The sequence below is a fragment of the Hoplias malabaricus genome, chromosome 12 (assembly GCF_029633855.1).
Source record: "Hoplias malabaricus isolate fHopMal1 chromosome 12, fHopMal1.hap1, whole genome shotgun sequence".
Classification (NCBI taxonomy): Eukaryota; Metazoa; Chordata; class Actinopteri; order Characiformes; family Erythrinidae; genus Hoplias; species Hoplias malabaricus.
Window position 1 is genome coordinate 41,198,274 of NC_089811.1, and position 27,919 is coordinate 41,226,192.

The 27,919-nt window shown below is 36.9% G+C and overlaps 1 protein-coding gene across 1 annotated transcript; it reads left to right on the forward strand.

The window, feature by feature from the left end:
• Nucleotides 1-1,979: 1,979 nt before the first annotated feature.
• Nucleotides 1,980-27,701, forward strand: col28a2a (collagen, type XXVIII, alpha 2a). The gene is made up of 36 exons (XM_066686968.1): nt 1,980-2,106; nt 2,541-2,693; nt 4,264-4,838; nt 6,897-6,917; nt 7,039-7,098; nt 9,546-9,599; nt 9,878-9,922; nt 10,245-10,271; nt 10,363-10,407; nt 10,530-10,574; nt 11,103-11,156; nt 13,042-13,110; nt 13,303-13,371; nt 14,056-14,124; nt 16,425-16,493; nt 17,697-17,765; nt 18,027-18,095; nt 18,258-18,326; nt 18,483-18,554; nt 18,662-18,730; nt 19,010-19,081; nt 19,341-19,409; nt 19,598-19,666; nt 21,033-21,101; nt 21,241-21,309; nt 21,427-21,495; nt 22,573-22,641; nt 23,039-23,107; nt 23,246-23,326; nt 23,469-23,504; nt 23,797-23,833; nt 23,933-24,490; nt 24,739-24,983; nt 25,166-25,442; nt 25,882-26,067; nt 27,108-27,701. Exons 2-36 carry the CDS (start codon nt 2,552-2,554, stop codon nt 27,113-27,115), a joined length of 3,675 nt encoding a protein of 1,224 aa, XP_066543065.1. The 5' UTR covers nt 1,980-2,106; nt 2,541-2,551; the 3' UTR covers nt 27,116-27,701.
• Nucleotides 27,702-27,919: the final 218 nt, after the last annotated feature.

Below are 27,919 nucleotides of genomic sequence, written 5' to 3' on the forward strand. Positions count from 1 at the left end.
ATTGTAGCCTGCGGGGGCCTGGAGAGTATGGTCCCTGAAGCACAGCTGGAGCAGCAGTGTCTCACTGCTCATCCTGGACAGGTACACACTTGCATCACAACGGAGCTCAGGTCACAGGGCACACATACACACACACATATTCACATTCTCTTCACACAATGCCCAGGGTCTTCATCAGGCAAAATCTGAAAAATGTATGACTCTCAGAATGCTCCAATGTAGGGATCCAGTATGGGAACTTATTTCATATGCCATAATAACTTATGTTACAATAAAGAATTAACTATTGCAAATTTGTGATGCATGTGATCATTAATGTTTAAAACATTCAAATCCTTATAACACATTTATACTACAAATAATTATATACTACTTTTGAAGAACTGGGTTTGATTATAAATATGTAAACAAATATTAATAAACAAAATAATAAAAAATAAAAAGCTACGTTAAAACTAGGAAGCTACACAGCAGGATATATAGCACAATTAAAAGTATACATACCTCCTCTTTTGTTGGGCAGCAGTCAGAAACTATGTGAGAGCCTTCAAATGATTTACATCATAAATGACACTACAACAAATATCTGAAGAAATTAAATAATAATGTGGTTGGATCCCTGAACACATGTTTGGAATAAATAGCTGCAGTTTCTTTGCTAATGCTAATAAAGTATTTTTAAAAACCTTTGGCCATATACAGGGTGGGCCATTTATATGGATACACCTTAATAAGCACACCAAGTTTGATGTGTCACATGACCCTCTTCCTTTTGAAAAAACAAAAGTTGGATCCAAAATGGCCAACTTCAAAATGGCCACCATGTTGTAAGGTAATGTAATGTAATGACTGCCAAGGTGTATCCATATAAATGGCCCACCCTGTAGTGTGTAATAATGAGCTCTTTAGAATGGTACCTTTAAAGAAGCACAAAACAATCCCTTAAAATATGCTGTGCTGGTTACTCTGAACAATGTAAATTGAACACATTCAATGTTATCAAAAACTGTTCTTCTAAACCAAGAAGGAGCCTTTAGGATCATTTGTTTATAAGAGCGCAGTTATCTTTTTTCCTATCTAAATGTATTTTCAAAATACAGCTTCCATGTGCTGTGAAACTAGACTGATGTAACGGAAAAAATAGAGCTGAAAATGTCGTATGAGAGAAAGTCTCACATTCCAGAAATGTCAGCCCTAAAAGTCAGTTCACATTGTTGTATTTCTCCACAATGTTACATCATTATTTAGCAGCTTACATGACAACGACTGTGTGATCCTGTGGAATGCCGAAGAAAGTTCATGTCTCTAGACACAGATGCCCCTCCTCCTTTGTGTTTGCTTTAAAAAGAACTAAGCATCTGCTGGACAAAAACAAATACAACTATAACCTGCTGTGGAAAAAAAAGAATATTAATATAATACATCAGTGCAATAGTACCAGTGACAAGGTTATGGCCAACCTGCTTAATGCCAAGCATTGGATAGGTTATAAATGGGAAACAGTGCAGCATGAAGTACAGATGCAATGAGGGGATGTGGTATCTGTGAACTAGAATTAATTCCCCTGAATCAGTACCTGACCTCACTGCTCCTGTGGCTAATTGACATCAAATCTGTGCGCTGTAGCCAAAGGACGATGTTACTGTAGGGAACCTAGACAAACTACATTAGCTACATTGAGTTCAGAAGAAGACTTGGATGTTTTACAAACTGTATAGTGCTCACAGAGTATATATTTCACTGAGGTTAAAATTATATTGACTTCTGATTCCAGTCAAATTAGAGCATCAGTATAATCACAGTGTAAAAAGACTCATATGAATAAAAACAGTGGAGAAGATTTGTTGAGGGTTAATGCTTCTTTGGCAGTTTTCCCGCTTCTCCTCCCCTCCTCCACAGCCACGCAGAAAAGTGGGAGTGTTGGAAGTCCCTCCTCTCTTTAAAAGAGACAGAGAAAGTAGTATTGGTAGCTTCAATATGTTCACTCCTGCTGAACACACAGGGAGCTAACTACAAGCAAGCTGCACCTGCCTCACCCCCACACACACACACACACACAGTGGAAACTCTGAGCACATCTGGACAAGTAACGTTCATCAGGAGTGAGTGAGTAGCTGTATTTTAGATTTTAGTGCATATTTTAAGCTCTGGTAATTTAAGCTTTTAATTGTGAATGGGACCTTATTTTGTTTCAGTTGTTTTAATGTTGAAATATGTATTAGAATTAGAATTATTATTTAATATTTCCAATGATTTATGTTGTTAATGTAGAATGCTTTTATTCTGTCCATATTTAAAAAAAAATACTCCAAGGAAACCATTGGTTGACAGATAGCTGCAGCATAAATCCAGTCACAGCTTTATTCTCAGCTGATATAGTTTTGCACACACACAAATAGCTTTTAAAAGGTTTTATTCTATACCAAAATTTTGGAACTATTTTGGTAACATTATTTATAATGTTACATTCATTATAATTAATAAATACCCATGCTTAATTAATGATTAAATATCTGTTCCCCTGTGTATGTGTTTTGCAGGAGTGAGAGCCATGTGGGCTGGGGAGAGGTGGCTGCTGTTACTGGCAGGTCTCCTGAGTGTGTGTGCTCAGGAGTATTTTGAAGAAAAGACAGGAGGGAAGAGAAGCAAGGTCAGAGTGTACCCTGCAAACCTGCAGAAATATGATGGACAAGGTGGGACACTGCATTCATTTTTAGCTAATTGTATGAAAATGGGTCATTCAAATATACTACATTATACTGCTTTTCATTGCTGTATTTGTTGGAATGCAAACTGAAAGAAAATACAAATTGTTAATAAATTCCATGTAGAAAGTGGTTTTACCCCTGTATTATTTGATTGGTTCATAGTAAAGTAAGCCAGGTGTGCAACCTCTGCATGTGTGGGTTAGCTTTTACACAGTTTTTCACTATCCTTACAAAAGAGAAGTTTATTTAGGTGTGCCATTAGTAAACGTATTGTAAACTAAAATAAAATAAGCAAGTATATATTCAGTTTATTTTTATGTACTTATCACTAATATACTAAACATGAACATATACTTGGTTTACACTGACAAGTATACAGAACGTTTATTTGTAGTTTACTTGTACTGAATATTTTAATTTGAGAAACACTTAAGAAAAGTATAATTAAATATTCTTGACATTATAAATAAAAAGTAACTACATTTGGCTTGTAGTTTGGGGTGGAATAGTTGGTATAGGTGTTGGACTATACACTGTTTACAAATTAACACAGAAACAGAAACATTTGGTTGATTTTATTGACAATATTCTTTTTGAGCAACTCGATTTCATGCCAAAAATGTAAATAAACTACTAAAATACCATACAATAAGTGAGCCCCCATCCACTGGTGGCGCTGTTTCACTGCATGCACTCAACGTCTCTGCCATTAAAGAAGTGCCAAGAAGGCAGCAGCGATTTCTATTAAGGCTAAACATATGAAATACTGCTTTTGAAACATTTTATAGTCAATATCCTGCCATATAATATAAATAAACTTCATTTTTTAATGGGGAGTTCATAAAATACATTATGTAGACGCTATTATGTAAATAATTTTTTTACAGGTGATATTTCCTATGCAAACCTTTGAGCAAAAATTAATATATTACGTTTCACAAACTCTTTCCATTAAATCCTATTTATTCTGATGCATATATTTTAAGGTAGTTAAGTGGAAATTCTATCTGGTTCAAATATTAGCAATTGATAAAACTAGACCCAAGACCCAGGATATAGATATGTACAAATACATGTATACGTACTGAAAAATTTCCTTTACATAATTCAAGTGTGATCACAGTCTAACAGCATCTTTATTGTAGTATTTGTCTGATTGACCTGATCATTGTCTGATTTACAAAGATTCCCTGAAATTTGTGGTGATATTATGCCCTTTAGATATATAAAATAGCTTCAACTAGTCATTGCACATACAATTTTGTATTGTTCCATGGTGAAAGATATTATTCTTATCATCTTAATAAGTTTTTGGAGCATTTAACAATGTTTCTTGTCTAAATTTGCCCTTGTCCTTCAAGCATCAATTTTAGAATGAGTGTAAATTTAAATAAAACTAAATGAGTGGCTCAAACAAAACATTACTATCTAGTATAAATCACTACTGTGTGTTTTTACTGACATTCTGGCTATTTTTCCAAACATTTTTGCAATTAGGTTTGTATTATCACTATTTTCAACGAGTATGATTCTGACTTACTTCCATTTCCAACAGCCATCTTGGATGAGGACTGTGGTCTAGAGCTGGCTTTCCTTGTGGACAGCTCTGAGAACGCTAAGGGTTACCATCAGCAGCAGAAGCAATTTGCGTTTGACATTGTGGAAGGTTTGCAGAGCATCCGTCTGGAGACAGGTCGTAAACTGAGCTGGAGAGTGGCCCTCCTCCAGTACAGCAGCCATGTTGCCATAGAGCAGACACTGAGGCAATGGAGAGGCACAGAGCAATTTAAAACCAGCATCGCACCCATGGCCTACATCGGTCACGGCACATATACCACCTATGCCATCACCAACATGACCAAGATCTTCCTGGAGGAGTCTAACTCAGATAGTATTAAGATTGCACTGCTGCTTACAGATGGAGTCGCTCATCCCAGGAACCCAGACATCTTCTCAGCCACAGCAGATGCCAGGAACCAGGGAGTGAAGTTCTTTGTTGTTGGCATCACCCATGTAGCCAACCAACCGACCAACACTGCCCAGTTGAGATTGCTGGCAAACACACCGGCCTCTAGATTTCTTCATAATCTGCAGGACATCAACATCAAAGAGAAGATACTCACAGAGATTGTAAGTATGATATCACTGACTCTCTAAGTGAGATTTATTATGATAAAATCTAAAGAATTAGGATTACTGAGTGAGAAAATTCACTAAATAAATGTCTGTGTGACTGCGACTCACTGTAAAGCCTTTACAGTCAGAGTTCAAAAGCTGAAGCTTTGGATTTGCATTTTGCTGACTACTTGAAATGCAGCACACAGCTAAAAAGAAAATCCAGGTGGAAGGGCTGGGTACTAGAAGATTTCTAATGAAATTTCTAAATGATACAGATGAAGACATGGTGACAATTGTAAAGCATTACCTTACATCCTCAGAAAACAAATCTAGTAGGGGTCTCTTAATTAGAACACACATCTAATGCACTTATAGTCATCCAAACCACTTCTGTATATTGCTTACAGTTACACATTTTCCCCACAGAATTCTCCACATCCCAAATTCCCAAAAGATACGGAGTGTAGCTTTAAGCAGCTGAAAAATATTTTAGTGAAGCATCAGTCTTTACATCCTGGAGAGACTGCTGAAAAAAGATTGCTTAAAGAGATTGATGTTTTGTATTAAACTTCATGTTGTCATCAGGTAGCTCTTTGAGATTTGACTCCAAGAATAGACAGATGCTACAGACTAAATCTCACACTCATTTTAAGCCATGTTGATTGATATTTACTGAAAAGACTAAATGTGCTTTTAACCTATGTTTTTCTTACATGTAGTTAATTATATCTATGCTTTTCACAGAAGCCATAAATCGCCATTTCTCCTTGCAATATTGAGTCAACATAGATTTATTTACCTTTAATTGTTTATTGTAAATAAAACCATCAATTTATTTTTATATGGAGAACTGACCACTAAGGGTCACGCCTTCGGTAACATTATGGAAGGAGTTGGAAAAATTGCTGTAGAACATGTTTGAGTGAAGGGTATTTAGGTTTATAAAGGTTCAAACCCACAAATATAATTTTTCCAACATGGCTCTTTAGAATTCAAGGGTGACTCTTCTGTGGTGTTGGTCAAAGAAGCCTTTTTGACACCTTGCTTTAGCAGAAATCTGATGAGCCTCATACAAACATGGACTGAAGTCTTTCTTGGGGTGTGAACAGATGTATGAATACCAGTGATCTTAATGTTTAGTGTAAACACATCTGTCATTCACTTTTCCTTCGTATTGCCAGAGCTCATGCTCGGTCTGTCCACACTTGGCCTCTAATGTGTATACACAGGTCCTGATGTATTTTCTCAGTCATTCCTCCAGGTTCAAATATTTTTGTTATTGTCTTTCATTTAATATGTGATCTGCATTTGTTACAGCTGGCACACCATTTTCATTTCAATGTTACATTCCTTTAAGTCAGACCAAAACATACCATACAGTATAGGTCTACAATAATTACAATAGAATGTAGAGCTTAACATGCGTGAGCAAAACCCTCACCTTAGGTAACACTGTAGGAGCAAAGGGAATTTGTAGAGGATTATGGTTTTACACGACATGTCCGTACTCTCCGAGGAAAACCATATACCTCCCATGTTTGTACTTCATTTTCTACTTTTTAATTTCTAAGCATTAGCCCCCTTTTATGCTCTGTAAATGTTTAGTTAAACATCGACTAATATAATTGGTTCTAAATGATGTACAATAAAATATCTACCATTAGAATCTTTTGCCATCATGGAATATCATTTGAAAAATGGTAATATAAAATTATCCAATGCATAAAAACATAAAAGGCAATGTCCCACACAAAACATTTTAATATAGAATTACTTTGAAGGCAGCATGGTTGTGCAATAGGTAGGTTTGCTGTCTCATAGCTCCAGGTGAATATATGTGTGTGTGTGTGTGTGGCACCCCCTCCCCTCCAACAAATAAATTAAATTATTTAATCACTTTATGGTCAAGCCCAGTAGATGTATATTTGACACTAAATGCAATGTCATGTTAAGACCTGATGGTTAATTTTCCATTTATTTATATATTTTGTATATACATGCATAACCTGTTCAAGAAAGAGATATAAAGACAATTACGAATTGTAATTTTCACTCTTTTTCTCTACACAGGCTCAACTTGCTGATGATGGAGTATGTAGTCCCTATTTATATATTTCTTGGCAAATTAAAAATCATTCCTTAGTAGTTCTAATTTATACAACAAAATGTGCACATATATGTATATAATAATTGTACGTATTCTCTGTTAAAGTGTCCTGTGGCTCAGAAATGCTCGTGTGAAAAAGGGGAGAGAGGACCCAGTGGCCCAGCGGTAAGGTTTACCATTATTTAAAACTGAAACTCACAACTATTTACTCTGTAAACCACATCAGCTATTTATCTACCTTCTGGCTATGAGAGGATGGTTTCAACAAAGTATGAAGGCAAGCATTTGACATGTTAAATAACTGCTTTGCTGGGTGAGGGTGGGGGTAATTGCAGTTTTTGTTATAATCTCTCAGCATGGCCTCAAGGCTCAATAAATACAGAAAGGTGTACACAGAGACTTCTGCAATTTTCATAAAAACATAAACAGAAATAGAGCAGTATATTTGTAATTGTTTAGGACAAGGGCTCAGGAAAAATAATGATTTAAAAAATAGAAATTTAACCAAACATTTGGAGAGCAAAGTTTCAATTTAAACTCTTTAAATACTTCTGGTGTAGTGTCCTTCTCATTTACTTGTATACTACAGGTCCAAAAGAATTCACTTAAAATTAATGAATACATCAACCCTAAAGCTCACCCATTGTGGGAAACATGTTCAATTGTGCACACACCGCTTGTATGATCTCCATAGAAAAGAACAGTATAACGGGACACTCTAGAGGAGCCACACAAGCTAAAGGTCACCATGCCCATTGCCAAGCCTTGGTTGGAGGGATATAAAGCCCCCAGCACTAAAAACTGAGCAGTGGAATAGTGTTCTCTAGAGAGACAGGGCACTATCCAATACATTTCATATGAAATAGAGTGGATTTTTGTGACCCAAATTTAACAAAAATATATTCCACATCATTCCAGTAAAATCAGATCCTCACCTACCTCCTGCTCCCATGGCTAAATGCTGTGAGTGATATTCCCATGGAAATGTTCCATAATCTATTCTAAATAATCTGGCATTTTGTACAGGGACGTTTTATGCACTATTTATGCATTATTATTTATTTAAAACATAGCCCCACTTCTGAACTCTCTATAAAACCAACGTTTGTGCTTTTGTTTCCATCATTAATAACACAACCCCTACTCCGTATTGTCAGAGCAACACCACAATTAGGTTTTGTGCTATGTTCTGAGATCCGGGTAATTATGATACATGTAGACTCTAAGTGACAGTGAAGCCCTTTTCCTGCTCAGATAACAAAGAGGACCAAGTTCAGCAAGGTCACCTCCACATCATTATCCAGGTGCCTTCACCTCACAGAGATTCCACACATTCTAACCTCTGTAATTGCTCTCATTAGTTAAACGGCTGCCGAGTGGTTTTCGACTGAAAGACACAGCACACGCTAACCAGGTGCTGCTAACCACTCATTTTCATACTCACTGTCTGCCACTTCAGCACACACACTCACAAACATGAATGATTTTATGATGGGGGTAGGCAACTAATGTTTTTGTGTGTGATCCATGTTTTATTACAATTTCCATTCCTTCTTTTTTTAGATACCTGTATTTTTTGCTATTAAAAAAGCTGCAGGGATACGGTTTGCTTTTCACTCACATAATCCTAACACATTAAAAGGATGTTAACGTCTGAGATGTTGGGGTCAGTCCTATGGTCCGAGAAAGAAAGGCAATTTCATTTGATTTGCAAATATTCTGTTTTATTTCCTTTTCTTCACAACGTCTCCTTGATAGCTTAGACGTATTTTCAGTCCCATAGTTGTTTGTATGGTCTGATGCAGAAGTAGAGCACATATTTCTACTTATTGGCTAAAAAATAGTCTCTGAAAAAACTGTCTAAACTTTTTCATACCTATATGATCATAGAAAGTGTAGGCCTTATCCTAAACCTGACCATGACCTAAATATCTGTAATAAAAAGGGGTTTCACTATCAATTTTAAAGACCAGCTCCAGTAAAGATCAAGTTTTTATCCTTGTTAACATGTCTTTGTGATGTTTTTATGCTGAAGTCAACACTGTGGATGGCCATGTCTGCTTTGAAACTGCGTAGATACATATATAGTCTCAAATGAGTGGATTCAGACAGCCAGGGTTTCTAATGTCGTGAACCAAGGTGCCAACTGCATATTCATAGATCTGCACATAGATCTGGGTGAAGTTACATTAAAAAGCCACTATTAAAGCATTGGGGATTTCTAAATATGTCGTTTTGACTAACAGACATTAGTTTTTAGGGTTTGACAGGAGAGGGATTAAAAAAATAAACACAGAAGGGAATGTAAGTCAGAAATATTTATTGCAAACATTCAATGCATTTTAATAAAGAAAATGTATGAAAAAAATTATTTGTGCATGCATACACACACACACACACACAGCTACATTTACTTTTCTTACTGTCTCAGGGGTGTTTCAGTTTCACTTTCCGAGTTGTCTATAGCTATAGATCTTTGGCTCCTCCCTCATTGCAAAGCTCTGCTTGTTTCAGTCAGCTGAATGAGGTCATTGACTATTTCACTCATCATGTAATGTCAGTGCTGTCTTCCACAAGCTCAAGTCTCGTTTTGTCTCATTTTAACTCCTTAGGGAAAGAAAGGCCGCCCAGGTGAAGATGGAGCCCCAGGTCTTAAAGGTCAAAAGGTTAACATCCCTCTTCCATCTGTTGTCTCTGTCATATTTATAGATACACGTGTGTATGCATGTGTCTGTGATAATATGATTAAACGAGAAGGTCGTTTATCAAATAAAAATGTGGAAAGTACATTCATCAGCTCGGTATATAGTTCTTCATATGATATGTCCTTGATTCATGTAATGGTACAGTGTAAGATTGTTTGTCTAAGTAACTCACCCTCTAACTTATATTTATTATTGATCTAATCTTGCAAGATTACAAAGTTTTATTCCATTTCTCCCAGGGTGAGAGTGGGCTGAGTGGACTTCCTGGTCGTGAGGGCTCAGAGGTGAGTGACTACAACCAGACAAGAATACCACAGGAAATAATATTACCAAGGAGCTGTATCATTACAATTATGTATGGAAAATTCTTTTATTATTGGATGTAATATAAAAGGAGCAATCAGTTCTTTTCTCCCATGCTTCTCCTTCATGTTATGAAAAATAAATTGTACTGACACTTAGTGGCAGCACTGTTTCACAGATTATGCCATACAGGAACCCACTCTATGAAGCATAAACTGGTTTGTTAATGGACTACAAAGCAATTTAAGATATCCCATCTGTCTATATATGGATGGTTTATAATATTTTCTTTTTTGCTCATAGGGAAAACCTGGCTACAAAGGAGAAAAGGTATATAATTAATTTTCATAATGATTATTTTCTAGTTAACCACTGTTGTATGTTTATACTTAAGACATTTATTTTTCTTGTGTGTCCGCAGGGAGACAGAGGGGAATGTGGCACACCAGGGATCAAAGGTGATAGAGTACGTATCAATATCAAGTTCATTTTATATCTAATAACTGCACAGGAAGTACTGAAGTAATCATATTTTGTAGTTCCTTACGAATGGGTAATCATAAACATTATAATATTTTTTCATCTCAGGGTCCAGAAGGTCCTGTTGGCACAAGAGGTACCAGAGGGTTACAGGTGAGTGAGATTAAGCTACATAAATCCAGATAAAGTTAAGTCTGAGACCACAGTAACAATATGGGATTTTTCATTTAATACTGCAAAGACAAACATTTTTTAAAAAAATATTATAAAATGTAAAAGTTTAGAAGTGAAATTTAAATGCTTTTTTTGGCCAGTTTTCAGTTTAAAGCAAATTTGTGACATTGGCCTTTTTTAGGCAATTGTGCAGAAATATAATTTTAAAAACCCTATCTATTCCACTGAGGTTGGGAAAGGTATTGAAATGTTCTACTGTTTATTGAAATGTACATTTGTATTTATGGCATTTGGCAGATGTGCTTATGCAGAGCAACTTACTGTATTTAATCCTTTAATCCTGTATTTGTAAAGTGCGGGTACACATCAGTCCAGGCTTTTCTATTGAGTGAAAAGTTAAAAGCAGAAGATTGTTTCCTGTAGAGGATGTGAAAACCAAGTAAACATGTAATTTGACCAAGGGTGTTAAAACTTTCACATTGGAATGTACTTGTAATTTCTCTATAGGGTTTAGCAGGACCACAAGGTGACATTGGACCAGAGGGCCCACAGGGCAAGAAGGTGTGTATCTTCTAACTATCATGTTCTCCTGTAGGGCACAGTTTTAACTATAACACACACCTGGGAACTATTCATAGAGGATAGAAGAAACCCCATAATCAGGATTTTAACACACTTTTTTTATTTTAAGAAAATAGTTAGCAACTCATCTCTGTGAATGATTTACTTGTGAGCATCCAGACATGCCCAGTAGGGATTCTCACTCACAAGAGCCGTCTACATATATAATTTCTTTTTTACACTGTAATGCTGTCTCTTTGACGGCCTGCTGAAATGACATTCCATGACATAAAGGAAAACTTAAATGTTTTCCCTCCATGTTCTGACATGCAGTAGCCAGGAACAAAAGCAATGTGTGAGATTTGTGAGGCATACAGTAGCAAAAGAGGGCCCGTCTGACGTGTGAAGCCCTACATATTCAAAATTGGTCGTGTTCAAAACATGGTTAACGATCCTTTAATATATTTCATGAATCCGCTTTTATTTCTTACACTAAACAAGCTGAAACTGGAACAATGCACTGAAACAAGACAAAGCATGTGCTGCTCTTCCCTCAGCCCAGGCCTCAAACGCCAGAGGGAGGTGCAGCTATGTGAGAGAGATGAGTAGAAAATGAGTGACACTTAGAGAAAATGTGCAGAGCTCTTTTGGAGCAATTCCCCTGTCAAGCTAATGACAAATGCATCTTAATGAGCAAACTTCAAGGGTATCCTACAAGGTAAAATGCAGGTAAAAGAGAAGGCAAAAGAGACAGACATAGTGTGCCGCTCCATTATCAAAATTCTGATAACCTCAGAAAATCTGATTTTAACAATAATCCCTTCAACAACTCTAACAAGTCATTTTTCTACAATTTTACCAAAGTAAAATTTTGCAACTGTGCAAAGTTGTGAACAGCATTATTTCTAAATACCCATTTGAATAATAAGATAACTGCCAAAGTATTATAATGATCCTATTGTAGTGAGCGTCAAAGAAGGACTTGGGAGCCACAGGCATTACTCTAACTCTGACACACCTTTTAGTATTGCCCTACTCCAGGCACAGAGCAGTCTAGGCATGGCAATTGGTAGCAGAGCATTATCAATCATCACAACTTCGCTGACAGTGGATACAACTCAGCCCATACTCCCCACCATATGTCAAACACACTCACTCACACAGTCACACACAAAAACACACCAGCACAACCTCAATAAACCTCAAACATGTTCCCTGACACAAAAATAACACCCCAGACATTGTCCCCACAGTTCAAGGGGTGGAGCAATGCAAATACAGCAGCTGGCTCAGGCCACCCCACAACCCATGGCTGATGCTTCAGTATCACTTGTGTACATGTAAAGACATACATAGACAGAAAAGCAACTGACAGAAGCAGTCAGAAGTAGAAAAATAGCAGAGAATTATTGATTGCATTAATGATGAAAAAAAAAATTCAACAATATTCTCATTTATATAAATGTCATCAGTTTAGTTTAAGGCCTTTTTATACATTTCATCCGCCCCTTTTTCCTTTACAGCTATCCTTTGTTTTCGTGTCTGTATTTGCTGGAAGGCATAGTGTCTGATGGGAGATGAGCTCTAACATGTTCATATCTACACGATCAAATATTTTGCCCCTTTACAGTGGAGAAAGACAGTAGAGAGTTGATTTAAAGCATGATATACCCTTGAAAACCCTGCAGTAAGATCTTTCTCTGGTTCCTCAGACACTCTACTACATAAAAATGACTCATGGATGATGTATTTTTCTTTATACAATTAAATGGTCAGAATATGAGAGAAATGGTTATAATTTGTTTATGAATACACCTTTTAAAATAACTGAAAATCAGTTTTGTTTGTTTGTTTGGTTTTTATTTTGTTTTCTCTGTCTTTTTAGGGTGAACGTGGTCCACCTGGCCCACCTGGCCTTCAGGGTGAACAAGGAATTGGACTTCCGGGACCAAAGGTTATTATTTTTCCTATCTACTATCCACTTCATTATCTTCCCAAAGAACCACTGTATTAGCCAGGATAAGCTATAATTTTTATGGTTACTTTAAAGAAATCGTTTTATCCAATACAGTCACAAATATATTAATATTATAAGTTACTGAGACATCATGATACAGAGGCACAGAGTACTTTTTTTTTTCTACAGGGTGATATAGGATTTCAGGGCAGAGCAGGTCCTCCTGGCCCACCTGGAATTGGAGAAGCCGGCCCACCTGTGAGTAACCAGATCCTTTTTATCCATTTACCACAAGTGAATCAGGCCAATTCATCTATAAATATATTACTATTAAACACTTGAACTGTAAACTATATTGTGTTAGTAGAATAATAAGATCATATCAAGCTGTAGGCTTATACAACTTTTGGGTTTTGATCTACTGCAACTACTACTTCTTGTTTAAACTGGATTTCATTTATTAATATTCTATTGTAATAAGCTGAACACAGTTGCTATGCTTATCAGGAAGTATCATAAGGGGTACACTTCCATTACCCATAAAGGGCCAACTCTTAAAAGCAGATTGTCCAGTGCGTCCAGCTTAGCACAAGACTAAGAACCAGGAACTGGCATCTCAGTTAGTGCCCAGACAGTATGCTAAAAAAGACATGATGTTGGTTTCTATAGACAAAGCCCAAGAACACAACCATTACTAACAATTAGACAAAAAACTTCAAGAAACAGGTTTGCCAAAGAACATGAAAAGAAGCCTGATGTATTTTGGCTACATATTCTCCGTTTAGAAACAAGAATAAAATGTATTATGTATCAGATGGGTTTCAACATGTTTTATCAATTCAACATTTATGTCATATCATATATATGATTTACTTAGAAAATATGATCATACTCTTTTCCAATAAATGACACAGAACTCATCATTATATATTCTACAAACAGGGACCTCAAGGTCCACAAGGTGTTCAAGGAGAGAAAGGACCACAGGGAGAAGGATTTCCTGGACCTAAGGTAAATGTGAACCTTTTTTAAATAACAGTACACAGACTGGTTATCTTCATTCCACTCCATGCTACTAAGGACTATGTTTTTAAAGAAAGGAGGGTTTGTAATACCTAGTGACAGAGAAATGTGGTAAAGGCAACCAAGCACTTTTAAAATTGGTAATCATTATAATTTATTCTTAGGAAGAAATGTAGTCACTGTATTTTGCCTGTTGGGTAACCCAAGGGCATCAATTAATGCTTATGTACCATGACATTAACTGAGGTGTACATGTTCTGTGTCTTGTTCAGCATCAAGCTTTATGTTAGCACTCTACATCAAAGACTGAAATGGAAAAAAAAATCAAGTGGAAAATATCACATTTAAAAATGATAGTAATTTTTTTAGGGTCATTTAAGAATGGAAAGAGCTTGTGCATAGCCTACACATTTCAAGATATTTTTTGGTTGTGCAGGTGTGCCATCTATAAGGTTATGTGGCTGCTGTGTTTCAGGACTATAGTGTGTATTCATTCACTGAAAAAATGATTGTACTTTTCCTCACATGGTGAAAGATTGTTCTCATACATAGACCCTCGGCATGTATATTGCGTTCGGTATAAATTGAATAATGCAGCTGGGTAGGAAACAAATGTGAACAAGAATCTATAGTTAATTATTTTATGATCATATTTAACTGCCATATAACATGTAAATACAACTGCCATTACCTCTATCCATGGGAGTGTCGAAGAGAGGACAAATGGCATCGCTCTCTTGCATAGGATGTGAATAGGATGACCTTCCTTACCATCATTCAACACAGTGCAAGCCTATGCAGTCTTGCTTAAATAATACAAACCCCAAGCCATCATCCCTGATGGTATGGAGGTGTATTAATGTACATGGCACACTCGTGAAAGCACTGTTAATGCTGAACTATATATAAAGGTTTTGAAGCAACATGCCTCCATTCAGACCTTGTAAATTTAGGGAAGGCCTTGCTTAATTTGGCAATCCACAACAGTTCCAATCCACATGCTGCATGAATTACAACTGCATTTTCCCATAGTAAAAGAAAGGGTGCTTAACAAGTTCTGGGCCACTGAAAACATTTGACGTATTATAAAAATGAAAAATACTGCAACAGAGACCCAAGCTGTTGAGCAGTTAATATCCTACACCAAGCAAGAATGGGAAAACCTTTTACTTTCAAAACTACAGCAAATGCTCTCCTCAGTTCCAAAACACTTGGAGTGTTGTTAAAAGAAGAGGCCGGTTTCCTCCCACAGTCCAAAAACACACATTTGTAGGTGGATTTCGAGTGTGTGAGTGAATGAGTGAATGTGTGTGTGTGTGCGTGTTGCCCTGTGAAGGACTGGCACCCCCTCCAGGGAGTATTCCCGCTTTGATTACAATGATTCCAATGCCCAATGATTCCAGGTAGGCTCTGGACCCTAAACTGGATAAGGGTTACAGACAATGAATGAATGAATGAATAAAAGGCGAGGTGATGAAACACAATTGTAAACAACCCTGTCCAAACCTTTCTGGAATGTCTTGCTGGCATCAGATTCAAAATGTGTAAATTTTCTCAGTATCAGAATTAGTCTTTGTGCTGTTTTCAGTTAAATATAGGATTTAAATTATTTGCATAAAATTGCATTCTATATATATTTACATTTTGCCTCCCAACTTACCAGTGTAACTTACCCAAGAAAACTTACCCAACTAGTTTTCTCCTCCCAAGCTTCTTGAGCTATACAATGATGTTGCATTAGCACCAATTTGTAAAGAAATGGTGTTTAGCTTCACATGCCTTGTTACCACGTGCTAAACTTCACCCTCCCAGCTTGTAAGCATTATTTAACTTAAAGAATTTGTATGGCATTCTAATTCTTTTGGAGGTCAGAAATTTACCATGGACTTGTAGGGGAAACTCCTATCCACTCCCAAAAACCTCAGGGGGGATCAAAAAGGTCAGGGGAGTTGTAAAGGAATAGTCAAGCACTAGCTACTAATATCCTCCTGTCTGTGTCTTTTATCCAAGGATAGCAAACAGTTTATCACTACATGAAATCTTGGAAAACATCAGCAAGGACCAGTAGTTTGACTGCTTCAGTTCTGAAACTCAGATTTTTCTGTAAACTTTTTCCCACACTTTATTACAAAAGGGGGAAATGTTGTATGCTTACCCTGTAAAAGCAGCAGCCTCAGAGTTTTAAAAAGCAAGAACAATACGACTGAAGCTGTGAATCAGGCGCAGACTGGGGGAGAAGGAGTGCAGGGTGCAGTTAAGGGCTAATGACACCTCCTTTTTTTGTGCAGGGTGACCGGGGTCCAGAGGGGCCGAGGGGTCAGAGAGGACAGACAGGCACTGGAATCAAAGGAGAAAAGGTAGGTTATAAATATATCAGCTAAAGAATGGCACTCACACAAACAAACCTAGACTGTCATACAAAAGGCCTTATCAAGTACATAAAAGACCACTGAATGAGTCTTTGAGGCAGCTGTAGCTTGCAGAAGCCAAGCTGGGAAGCAGGGGTATGAGAGAAACGACAGATGGCAGGAGTGCATCTCTCAGAATACTGTGGGAAAATTTAGGTTTAACAGATTCAGTTATGTTCAGCACACCTGTTACAAGTTACTTATAACCTGCCATCTGTGGATTTCATTCAAGGAGAGTGCATAGTTTATCACTGAACACAGTCTGATCCTCTTGTATACTTCTGCTAAAATCGATAGTTTATACCAAAAAAACTGATAAGGAAAACTAACACCATAACAGCACTGACTCTGAAGTGACTGGGGTCAATGTTAGAGAAGATGATTGTGGTTAAATTGGAGAACATTTGAAACAGTTTTGCTCATCTGCTCCACAGACAAGGTGGCGCTGTTGGGGATATTTTTTTGTTTCAATCAAGTGTCAGAGGGCTTCCTTCCAGCATCTTATTATCCCTTGACTCACAGAATAAATAAGAGAATGTGCATAAACAAACCAGAACCCAGCAAGACTTGAAAAGTCTGCACACATATTATCCAACTAAATTTCCATCTGACATTCTCCATGAATGATGCCCTCTGGCTACTGCTGAACCCAGAAATCCTCTTGAAAATCCATCCATCCACATCTGTCCATGTAATATCAAGAGTTTTTAGGGTTTTATTGCTCAGTAAAAGTAATAAGAGTTGTATGATATATATTATTTTTTAAACCTAGAATTGGCAAGCCATGGCCTTGAGGTTAGAGAAGCAAGCTAGAGGCTAGAGGGTCGCCGGTTCAATTCCCAAGTCTGGCAGGGAAAAATTCATTCAGGGCTGAAGTGCTGTTGAGCAAGGCACCTAACCCCCAAACTGCTCCCCGGGCACCGAGGTGGTTTGCAGCCCCCTGCTCCGGTTGTGCATGTGTTCACCACCTCTAGTGTGTGACGAATAACTCACTAGTGTGTGTTTATGTGTTCACTACAATGGATGTGTCAAACGCAGAGAAAAAGGTGTTTCTTCTTCTTCTTCTTCAAAGCAGTGCAATCTAGAACGTTTAAAGGCACATGTTTGTGAGCTGAGACTCTAAAAATTAACATGACTCTAATTTGTGTTTAGGGTGAGCTTGGACCTCCAGGTCTCCCAGGCCCACTTGGGCTAACTGGGATTGGCATCCAAGGAGAGAAGGTAACATTAAGAATGTTTTTTTAAAAAAATATTTTGTACTAATATCAAATTGTTGTCCTTAAAACCCCATATTTCTGAACTTCATTCAAATTCAGGAAATAGACAAAAACATTCTAAATTAGTATTTGGTAATGGAACAAGACTTTGGTTCATTTTGGGTCATCAAATGTTCACACAATATAAAAGACAGCTCTTGTAATGTAATAGAGAAATTGAGCTCAAATTCTTTTATACATATTTAAAATTTTATATCATAAACAGGGTTTGGAGGGTCCAAGGGGGCCTCCAGGAATCAGAGGACCCACAGGAGAGGGCCTCCCTGGACCAAAGGTTGGTGCCAATTTTTCCATATATTTCAATGACAAAATGTCATTATAGTAAACTAACTGTGAGATGCTGTAAATACATGTTATCTTTGGAAATGGAAAGCAGTATTTTGTTTTCTGTTCAATTGACTGTTGTTCCTTTTTATTGGGAATTACGATGATTTAGGGTGACCAAGGTTTGCCAGGAGAGATTGGCAGCCCAGGAGAGAGGGGGTTTGGAGAGCCTGGACCAAAGGTAGGGAATGTTTGTTTTGGTCCATGCTTTTTAATATAACATTTATTTTTTTAGAAAAATGTGTCTAACAGTAAGCATAACGAAGCATCTTTTTACAAAATGCTTATTAGACTAAATGTAAACAGCACAGCACACACTTTGTAATCCTATCTTAAGGGTGAGCCTGGTGCTGCTGGTTTGGCAGGTGTACCTGGCCTTCCTGGGGAGGATGGCGCTCCAGGACAAAAGGTAGTGCAGATAACCTGGAGCAATATTAAAGACATCATTATAATATTATGAATTGAAGCACATGTATCATTAAGTAATGCTCTTTGTTTACCTCCCTCCTCTATCAGGGAGAGCCTGGTGTACCAGGGCTGAGAGGGCCAGAAGGAGCAGCAGGAATTGGCACACAAGGAGAAAAGGTGATACATACTGGTGTCTTAGAACATTTACATTGTATGAATCAAATGTATGTTAAGGTGGTCTCTTTATTTTTACAATGCCTATAGGACAGGTTACACAAAATGTATTATGCATGTCTTTAGATTGTGCCAGTATCGTATAGCCTTTCGTAACCTCATTCACATACTTTGAATATGCAATAAAATGTAAGTTAAAGCCAAAAAATGAAATACATGCAAGTCCATAGCCCCTATTTTATGTTAAGATGGTTTCTGAAGAGCACTCATTCTTTCTAATAGGGAGACCAAGGTCAGCGGGGTATCAGAGGATTACCAGGCCCACCTGGCATCTCTGGCCCTTCAGGGGCCAAGGTAAGATTCTGAAAAAAAGGCAATCAAATATAACAATTTGCGTAACATGGAAGTTTAATCTTGCCACTAAGCTTAAGTGTATTTCCCCAATATATCTTTAATCTTTGTCCTCTGGAAAATAATTTAAAACAATAGTCTCTAAAGTTCTAATAGAACTTAATCCACCACAGTCTTGTATAATGCTTGGCAGAGAGTGTGCGTGTCTAAATGTTGGAGAAGGGTGTGTTGTGTTTAATGTTAAACTGTTGTTTTTTTTAAGGGAGAGCCTGGAACACCAGGGCGACTGGGCATGCCAGGACTTCCTGGGCGTGCTATTGCAGGACCCAAGGTAACAAATGTAAAATGCTACAACCATGTCTCATACCACAGGCTCCGGCAAGCCATCCCAGCAATGGCGGCCCACTGCCAATGTAGAGAAAGAGTTTTCCAGTGTTCAACACAATGCACTAATGTTGATTACAGCCAGCTCTGCAGCCGTAGGAATGATGGTATGACTTCATCTCTCTATGCCTTCAGGGGGATGTAGGTCCTGCTGGTCCTCCTGGGCCCATTGGTGAAACTGGCTATGGCCTGCCAGGTCCAAAGGTACACAGTTTATATGTACTTTGCATACAATAAAACAATAAAACAAATTCATTATAAAAAAATCATAAACCCATAGAGGATAGTATAGTGTAGTAGCTAACAGTATCATTCTCAACTCAGCAGATTTCATTCCCAGCCTAGCATTCAATGCTACTTCAGTATGAGTCTTTTGGTGAGGCTCTTAAAGCAACATTCATCTCTATAACATGAATAAAACTGAAAGTTGCTCTGGATTTGGAGTGTCTGCCAAATGCAATTGTGTAAAAAATGTAAATTTACATGTAAATGTAAATGTAAAAGCACTCTTGTGCTTTTCAAGCTCATCCATCACACATCTAACATTACCATGTACTGTACTTCTCCTGTACTAAGACAAGTACAGAATGCTCTTTGATATTATGCTATTGTGGATTATTCTTTATTATTATATCTTTATTGTTCTTCTTTGGATACTTTCGTATTCAGACCTGGGCATAAAGCTTACAAATTATTAAGAGCAGTTTAATTTTGAACAAAGTTTTTGTTCAAATTTTGTTTTAAAGGGTTTAGTGCTCCAGGAAACTCACAGACTAATCGCAAGCGTTTCTGCATATCACACGTGAGGCTGCTCAGCCAATCAAATCTGTGCGTTATGATGAGAACTGTGACTCCAATGAGTGACACACACAGGGCAGGGCTCCAAATGCCCCTGTCCTGGGGCCAGTAAAAATAGCCCAAGGGAAGTGATAAAAGCTCTTTTGGGACACTTTAGGGACGATGGTGTTGTGTGAGGTAAAACCAGAAACTTTAAAAATAAGGGAAGATTACGTGTTTAAATTTTCATAACACTGAGCATGGATTCCGTTTACGGATAAAGTCCTGCCCTTCAGCAGAAAGAACCAATCAGCTTGCTGTCAACCGGTAAATTCCCGCCCTTCAGCAATAAGAGCCAATCAGATTGCTGTTTATGTAAACGCAGTAAAGTCAACTGCAACTACAAGTCATTAAGGACTTTATTTACATATGCATTTTTTTATTTTCAAAATCATTGTCTTTTTTATTTGTAAATTTTACTTGAAATGAGAAAAGGACATTTTATTTAGCGTATGGTCTCTTTTTATAATTTATAATTATAATTATAAATTATAATTATCTATTATAATTATCTATTTATACTTTTATTTATTATAAATCTTGTTAGAATATGTTGTAATGTAATGTTGAAAATGGTCATTTGAATAGACATTCAATTGTTAAGTAAATAAAATGATGCTATAATTGATTGCATTGATCATAATTCAAGTTACACATTATGTTCCAAACCTTGGCTTGCGAATATTTCTCTAACGGGACCTTACTGAATTTGGATTAATTACTCATGTTTTAGGGTGACCGTGGCAATCCAGGCCCTCCTGGGCCATTTGGGCCAAAAGGTGAAGGATTTCCTGGACCGGCGGTGGGTATAAAGAGAAAGTAATAGACTGTGTACATACAATACATATCATAAAAAATGTTATTTCCCTCTGGGACTAATAAAATATTTCTAATTATGATGTTGCATTTATAACAGAAGATATATGGTGTATAATTTGCAGGGTCCTCCAGGTCTCCCCGGTCTTCCAGGAGAGCCTGGTCCTGAGGGCATTGGTTTCCCAGGACCAAAGGTACTGCTTCAGACAACATTTATCGTAAATGTCAAATGCTTATTAGGTTGTAAGAGACAGGCACTTTTTGTGTTATTTTCCTCTCTAATTTACAAAAACATATTATTATCGTTATAGGGTGATGTTGGTTTCCGAGGGTTGCCAGGTTTGCCAGGCCCACCCGGAGAAGGGGTACAAGGACCACCAGTAAGGCCAGAAACACTTCTTTCACTCTTTTCACACACTTTCTGCCAACTGTAAGTAACATAAAGCAGTGTTTTTAACATAATTCCTATTCACGTCACCTCTTTCATATGACCAGTTTTCATGGACAATAATGGTGCTGCCTTTAGAAAAGAACAAAACAGTATACTCAGTACAGACTTTAAAAAGATGCTGGTGTTTTGGTGTTTAATCATGTGTGTCAGCAGGTTTTCTATTTTATTCTAGGTATTATGTTCTGAGAAATCTGTTTAGCTCTTAGTCTGTTGTACTTAATCATATGCAACCAATACAGAGTTTATGTCAAAAGTCAATTATTAAGAAATGGCACAAACACAGAAAATAAATCTCGTTTGCATTAAATACAAACATACAATATATGTCCAAAAATATGTACACACACTGTCACTCAGAATCTCATCAGAAATGAAGGGCGTTTGTTTCCCCTTTGCAGCAGTAACAGTCTCTACACATCTGGGAAGGATTGACACTAGATATTGGAACATTGCTGTGAGGATTTGGTTGCATTCAGCCACAGTAACATTAGTGAGGTCAGGTACTGCTGTAAGATCCTGGACCTCAATTACCATTCTAACTCATCTCAAATGCACTGGATAGTACTCCATCATTCCGGGGAATATGCAGTATATCTACAAATTTTTGGACATGTGGTATACATACGTAAAGTTTTTCGATAAGCATACGTCTGCCCTCAAGTTTAATTTTAATAGGAACTGTTTACTTTCTGTCAGTATGTAAGTAATATTTCCACATTGTGGACAATACAGATCTAACTTCAAAGAGAACTACAGTGTTGCCCTGGCATGACTTCATTAAGATCAAAGTTGTGGCCTGATTTAATCGTCATTAAATAATGACATCTCTTATATTACTCTCATATGAGCAATAGTACTGAGACTTTTATGCCTTGTATACTCGTCACCACTAATGCATAGACTACGAGAATTTCTCTCTTTGAGCGGAATATGCATAAAATGCCTCTTAGCTGTTATGGCAGTTGTCTGCATTTCTCTTATTATTGCTGTTTTCCTGCTGTTTAAGGGGAATGTGGGAAGACCAGGTCCACCAGGACCATCCGGGCCCCCTGGAGAGGGCATTCAAGGTTCCAAAGTAAGTTGATCACTTACAACACTGTACACATCATGCCTTTGCATTTCTGTAGTGTAAACAGATTTATTAGCTCATTCATCAGGAATTAAAAGTGTAGCACTGTTTTACTTAAAAAAGATTCAGTTTTCATTTGTAGCATACTGTTGAATACCTTGGACATTAATTTATACTGAACTCTTCTAAAGAACAGAAAACCTTAGCACTAAATAGAGCTTGGGTAGAAATGAATGGGCAGATGCTGAAATACCTGCACACTGACTTATATTGTAAGCGTGGTTGAGTCAGTGTTATTGATCATGATAATTAATCGTATGTTACCCATTTTGCACACAGAGACTGGTTAACATCAGGGTACCATTCAAAACTGAATTTTTTATTTGTCATGTAAATGCTTTAGGGAGACCAAGGACCTCCAGGTGTGACTGGACCAAGAGGACCTCCAGGGGAAGGACTGTCAGGGCCTAAGGTGAAGTGTATATTCTTGCAGTTTACTGATATATAATAATTGATGAACTAATAGTTATGTTTATGTACTTATCAAAAATGTTAAAATGTGAGTTCTCAGGTTTGGCTGGTGAATGAATTTGCTCCCTGTCTCTTATAGGGTGATAGAGGTTTACAAGGTGAGAGAGGAATGAAGGGAGTTAAAGGTGACATGGGGGACACTGGAGAAGACGGACAACCTGTGAGTCATAATCAAAACTCAAATATGAAGAACTTATACTAGCGTGTCACATCATAGCACATAAGCAAAGAATAAAAATATCTGTTAAATTACATGTGGGTGAACATATGATAAAAGTGTTTTACTTCTTTATCTTTCATAGGGAAAACCTGGAATAAAAGGAGAAATGGGTCTCACAGTAAGTTAAATTTACCTACTAATATAATATGAAATGCATACATTTTTTCAGGAATCTCAACTTGTGTCTTTTCTTCAAGGTATATTCAGAGTATATACACAAATATCACAATAATTTTGCTTAAAAAGTTATTTAATGCTTTATCTTAAGTAATGATAATGATATACATGGAGCATACATAAAACCAATGTTTATTTTTCATTTTCACTGAAGTATAGGAGTTGTGTAGTTATCCACATAGTTTATCTATGATAAAACTAGTTGTTTAATATAGAATTGTTGTTTTTTCCAGAGAGAGGACATCATTAAACTTATTAAGGAGATTTGCGGTAAGTCCCTGGCATTAAAAATAACAGAGTGAATGAGTGTTCATAATGGTTTTATGGCGATTTGTGCTATTACGTACATTTATTGTGTGATTTTCTTAGGATGTGGCATTAAGTGTAAGGAGAGGCCAATGGAGCTGGTGTTTGTGATTGACAGCTCTGAGAGCGTTGGCCCTGAAAACTTTGAGATCATAAAGGACTTTGTGACAGCACTGGTGGACCGTGTCACTGTGGGCAGAAACACCACACGGATTGGCATTGTTCTCTACAGTCTGGATGTGCACCTGGAGTTCAACTTGGCTCGCTACATGACTAAGCAGGATGTCAAACAGGCCATCAGGAAGATGCCTTACATGGGAGAGGGGACCTACACTGGAACTGCCATTCGGAAGGCCACACAGGAGGCTTTCTATAGCGCTCGCACTGGTGTCCGCAAAGTAGCCATTGTTATCACTGATGGCCAGGCAGATAAGAGAGAGCCTGTGAAGTTGGACATGGCTGTACGTGAGGCTCATGCTGCTAATATTGAGATGTATGCTATTGGAATTGTCAACACGTCAGACCCCACTCAATCAGAGTTCCTCAGGGAACTTAATCTCATTGCATCTGACCCAGACAGTGAACATATGTACCTCATTGATGACTTCAATACCTTGCCTGGTGAGTAACAGGTTGTTGATAAACTTAATGGTCATTGATTTATCACTTCAACAGTGTTGGTTAAATGATTAAATATATTAAAGTGATGAAATAGGGAAAAAAATGCTTGCAGACCAGTTCTATGTTCTGGCTCTTATGTTAATTATCTAACAAGAACAAATAGAAAAATAATGTGTGGCTGTAACTGATGTTTTCAACCAGAGAAATTAAAGGCCATTTCTTATATTATGTCAATATTATATCTGCAGCTTTGGAGTCTAAGCTTGTTAGTCAGTTTTGTGAAGATGAAAATGGAGCGCTCATCTACAACCGCATCACCGGCAGAGCCAACGGATATAATGGATTCAGATATAATGGCTATGACAACCATGCAGATGTCTTATATGGAAGTAATGGCCATGTGGACCAGAAAAGACTTGACACTCAGAGCCATGTTAGGGGTAGAGGCGACACTTTTACTTTACCACTCAACCCTGCTCCTCTCAGTACTCAGGTCTGCTTCCGAGTCCTACTTTATCAAATAAAAATCCTAGTGATTTAAACTTAATTGACTCACTAAAACCATCTCTGAACAAAACTGAGATTTTAAATTAATTTTACTCTGAAACTAAACTGAAATTAAAATATTTTTTTTATCAAAGGACTCTCTAACTCAATGCTGTTTTTGGTGTCCAGGACAACGTGGATGATAAGGACTTTGAAGAAGGGGATTCGAAGATAAAGACGCACCTACGAGAGGACAGAAAAGTGACAGTTATAACTAAAACAGTTGCACCTGTTCAGCCTGTGGGAGAAGCTAGCAAAACATCTCACGCCAGAGTCTCAACATCATCAGTGCCAGCTTCAGGTTCATCATCCTCTTCTTCATCATCATCTGTGTCATTATCCTCTTCAACATCAGTCACATCTACTTCAGTGCAAGTAAATCCACAGCTCCATTCTGTGATCACAGGTAAGTACAGAAATACTGGATGACATCATACATGAAGTGCAATGAATGCAGAAGACAAAAATATGAAACAAATACTGAAAAAAGGTAAAAATGCCTGTTTTGGAAGACTTATCCTATGCATTTTTAGATATTTTCTGACCCAACAAGAAAAACAAAACAAAACAAACAAACTGAAAAAATAAAACAAAACAAATGATATCACATGAAAACAAATTGGCAAAGCCCAAGCTTATATTTCAGAATTGTTGCTGCTGTTTGTGTTAGACACATGGAATAACCCATGACTATTCTCAGAATAAGATCTCAATGAATTAAGAGTCTTTAAAAAATGGACTCTTCCTACCTCTTCTTAATTGCAATGAATTTATAAATAAAGCAATAATAAAGAACTAAATTCTTCAAGCCAAATGAATAACTTTGAAATGGGTTATGTTTTTAGCTCCCCTTGATCCACGCTGTTCGCTGAGCCTGAGTCAGGGACCCTGCAGAGGCTACATCATCCGCTGGTATTATGACAAACAGGCAAACGCCTGCGCTCAGTTCTGGTATGGAGGATGTGAAGGAAACGACAACCGCTTTGAGACTGAGGCTGAGTGCAAGAAAACATGCGTCATCACCACTATCGGTATATTACACAGCATTTCTGCACAATCAAAACTGGCCTTGTGTAACCTTCAGATTCATTCATACACTTTTAAAGCTGATAATACATTTTGACTGAAAGCATTAACTAATCATAACAAACCCTGCCCAGTGTCTTTAATAAAAAGATAATAAAAAGTGTTTTATTATCGTGTTAAACAGAAACCTCAATCTGATATTTCTCACCTAAAATCACCTGAATTTTATTTATCTGACAAAAGTGCAAAGAAAGGATTTTCAATATATTACCTCAGCAACTTAATTACATTTTTTAATACAAACACGTGATTTCTGCAACACACTCAAAAACATTTGAACGAAGACAAAATACTTGTAACATTTTACAAACAATTCAGAGGAATTTGCAAGCAACAACACATCATGAAGCAAATAGCAAACAGTCCTAACAGAGCATTTTTCAATGCAAGATTGCTAAGAATTTAGGTAATACACCATATTACATAATATTGTAAAAAGATTCGGGAAATAATGAAAATATCAGTCCATGTATGACAAGGCCAAAAATCACTGTTTGAACCTCTGTGTCCATGCCCTTAGGAAGGTTATGGGAGAAACTGTTATACTACTGTGATACAATGAACATGGGAGCACTGCATTGTCACATGACACAGTTCACCGCTGCATCAAGAAATGCAACCTGAAATTCTTATATATACGCTCTTAATTTTGAAACACTTACAAAACTGCAACAATTTTTACCCTCAGTTCCCCAAAAGTGTAAGTAAAAGGAGAGGTGATATTACCCAGAGATTAACTTGCTCTGCCCACATTTTTGTGTGTTATATTAAATTATTTATATTTACAAAATACAGTAAAGTTACTTCATACATTCATTTTACTGCTTTCAGTTAATTAAACCATCAAGAAAATTAATAAATAAAATTTTGCGTTTGGCAAAACAAAAACAAAAAAAAACTAACTTTTCTGAAAATAGGGTTGTTGCATTATTCTTTTTATTGTATTATTTTAATATATATATATTCTGTCTCCTCTTTTTCACAGTGGGATAAGCTGGAAAACAAAATTAAAATTCTGTCATCATTTGCATTCCAAGCCAGAGGAAATGGACTAATGTGATGCTGTTATATCATCACTCATTTATTTCTTTCTTTGAACCTTGGCTTTCTTCACGACCAATTTATTTTGACTGCTTTTTTACACAAATCAGAAAAAACTTCAAAGATGACTGCAGCATTTATTTTTGAAGCCAAGATCCCCCTCCTTTTAGGGAATTTAGAAAATATTTTTATTTAATAAGAAAAAGGAAATAAATTAAGAGCCTTGAAATGGTAGGCGAAACTAATGATCTGTTCTGTGCTTTTATGAAGTAGTTCTACCTGCTTTTTTTTTTTAGATATAATTGTATACCTCATCATACAGACATTTTTCTTGGTACCCTGTAGGGTTTCCTGCACTGTATTTTATTTTGTTTTTTTCTGTTAATCATATCCCTGCATTGCAATGTTCTGATGTTTACTTTTTACCAAATTCTGAGATATATTTTCACATATAACACAGTACAGATAAAACCTGACACATTTTCTATTTTTCATGTATTACAAAATATGAATGACTTTTATAGATATGGTAATTATTGTTATGATACAAAAGTTAACTATTGATGCATTCTAATTGAAATGACCTAGGTTATTTCATTCTTCGTTTTATATTTTACAATGCCATATACATTGATTTAAAAATTATTCTGAAACAAAATTCGACATTTCACAGCAAGTATTAATTATAAAATCAAACAATGTGATTACAGATGTGTTGAGTACAATGTGTTTGACTGATGCTTTTGTACTTTTTTA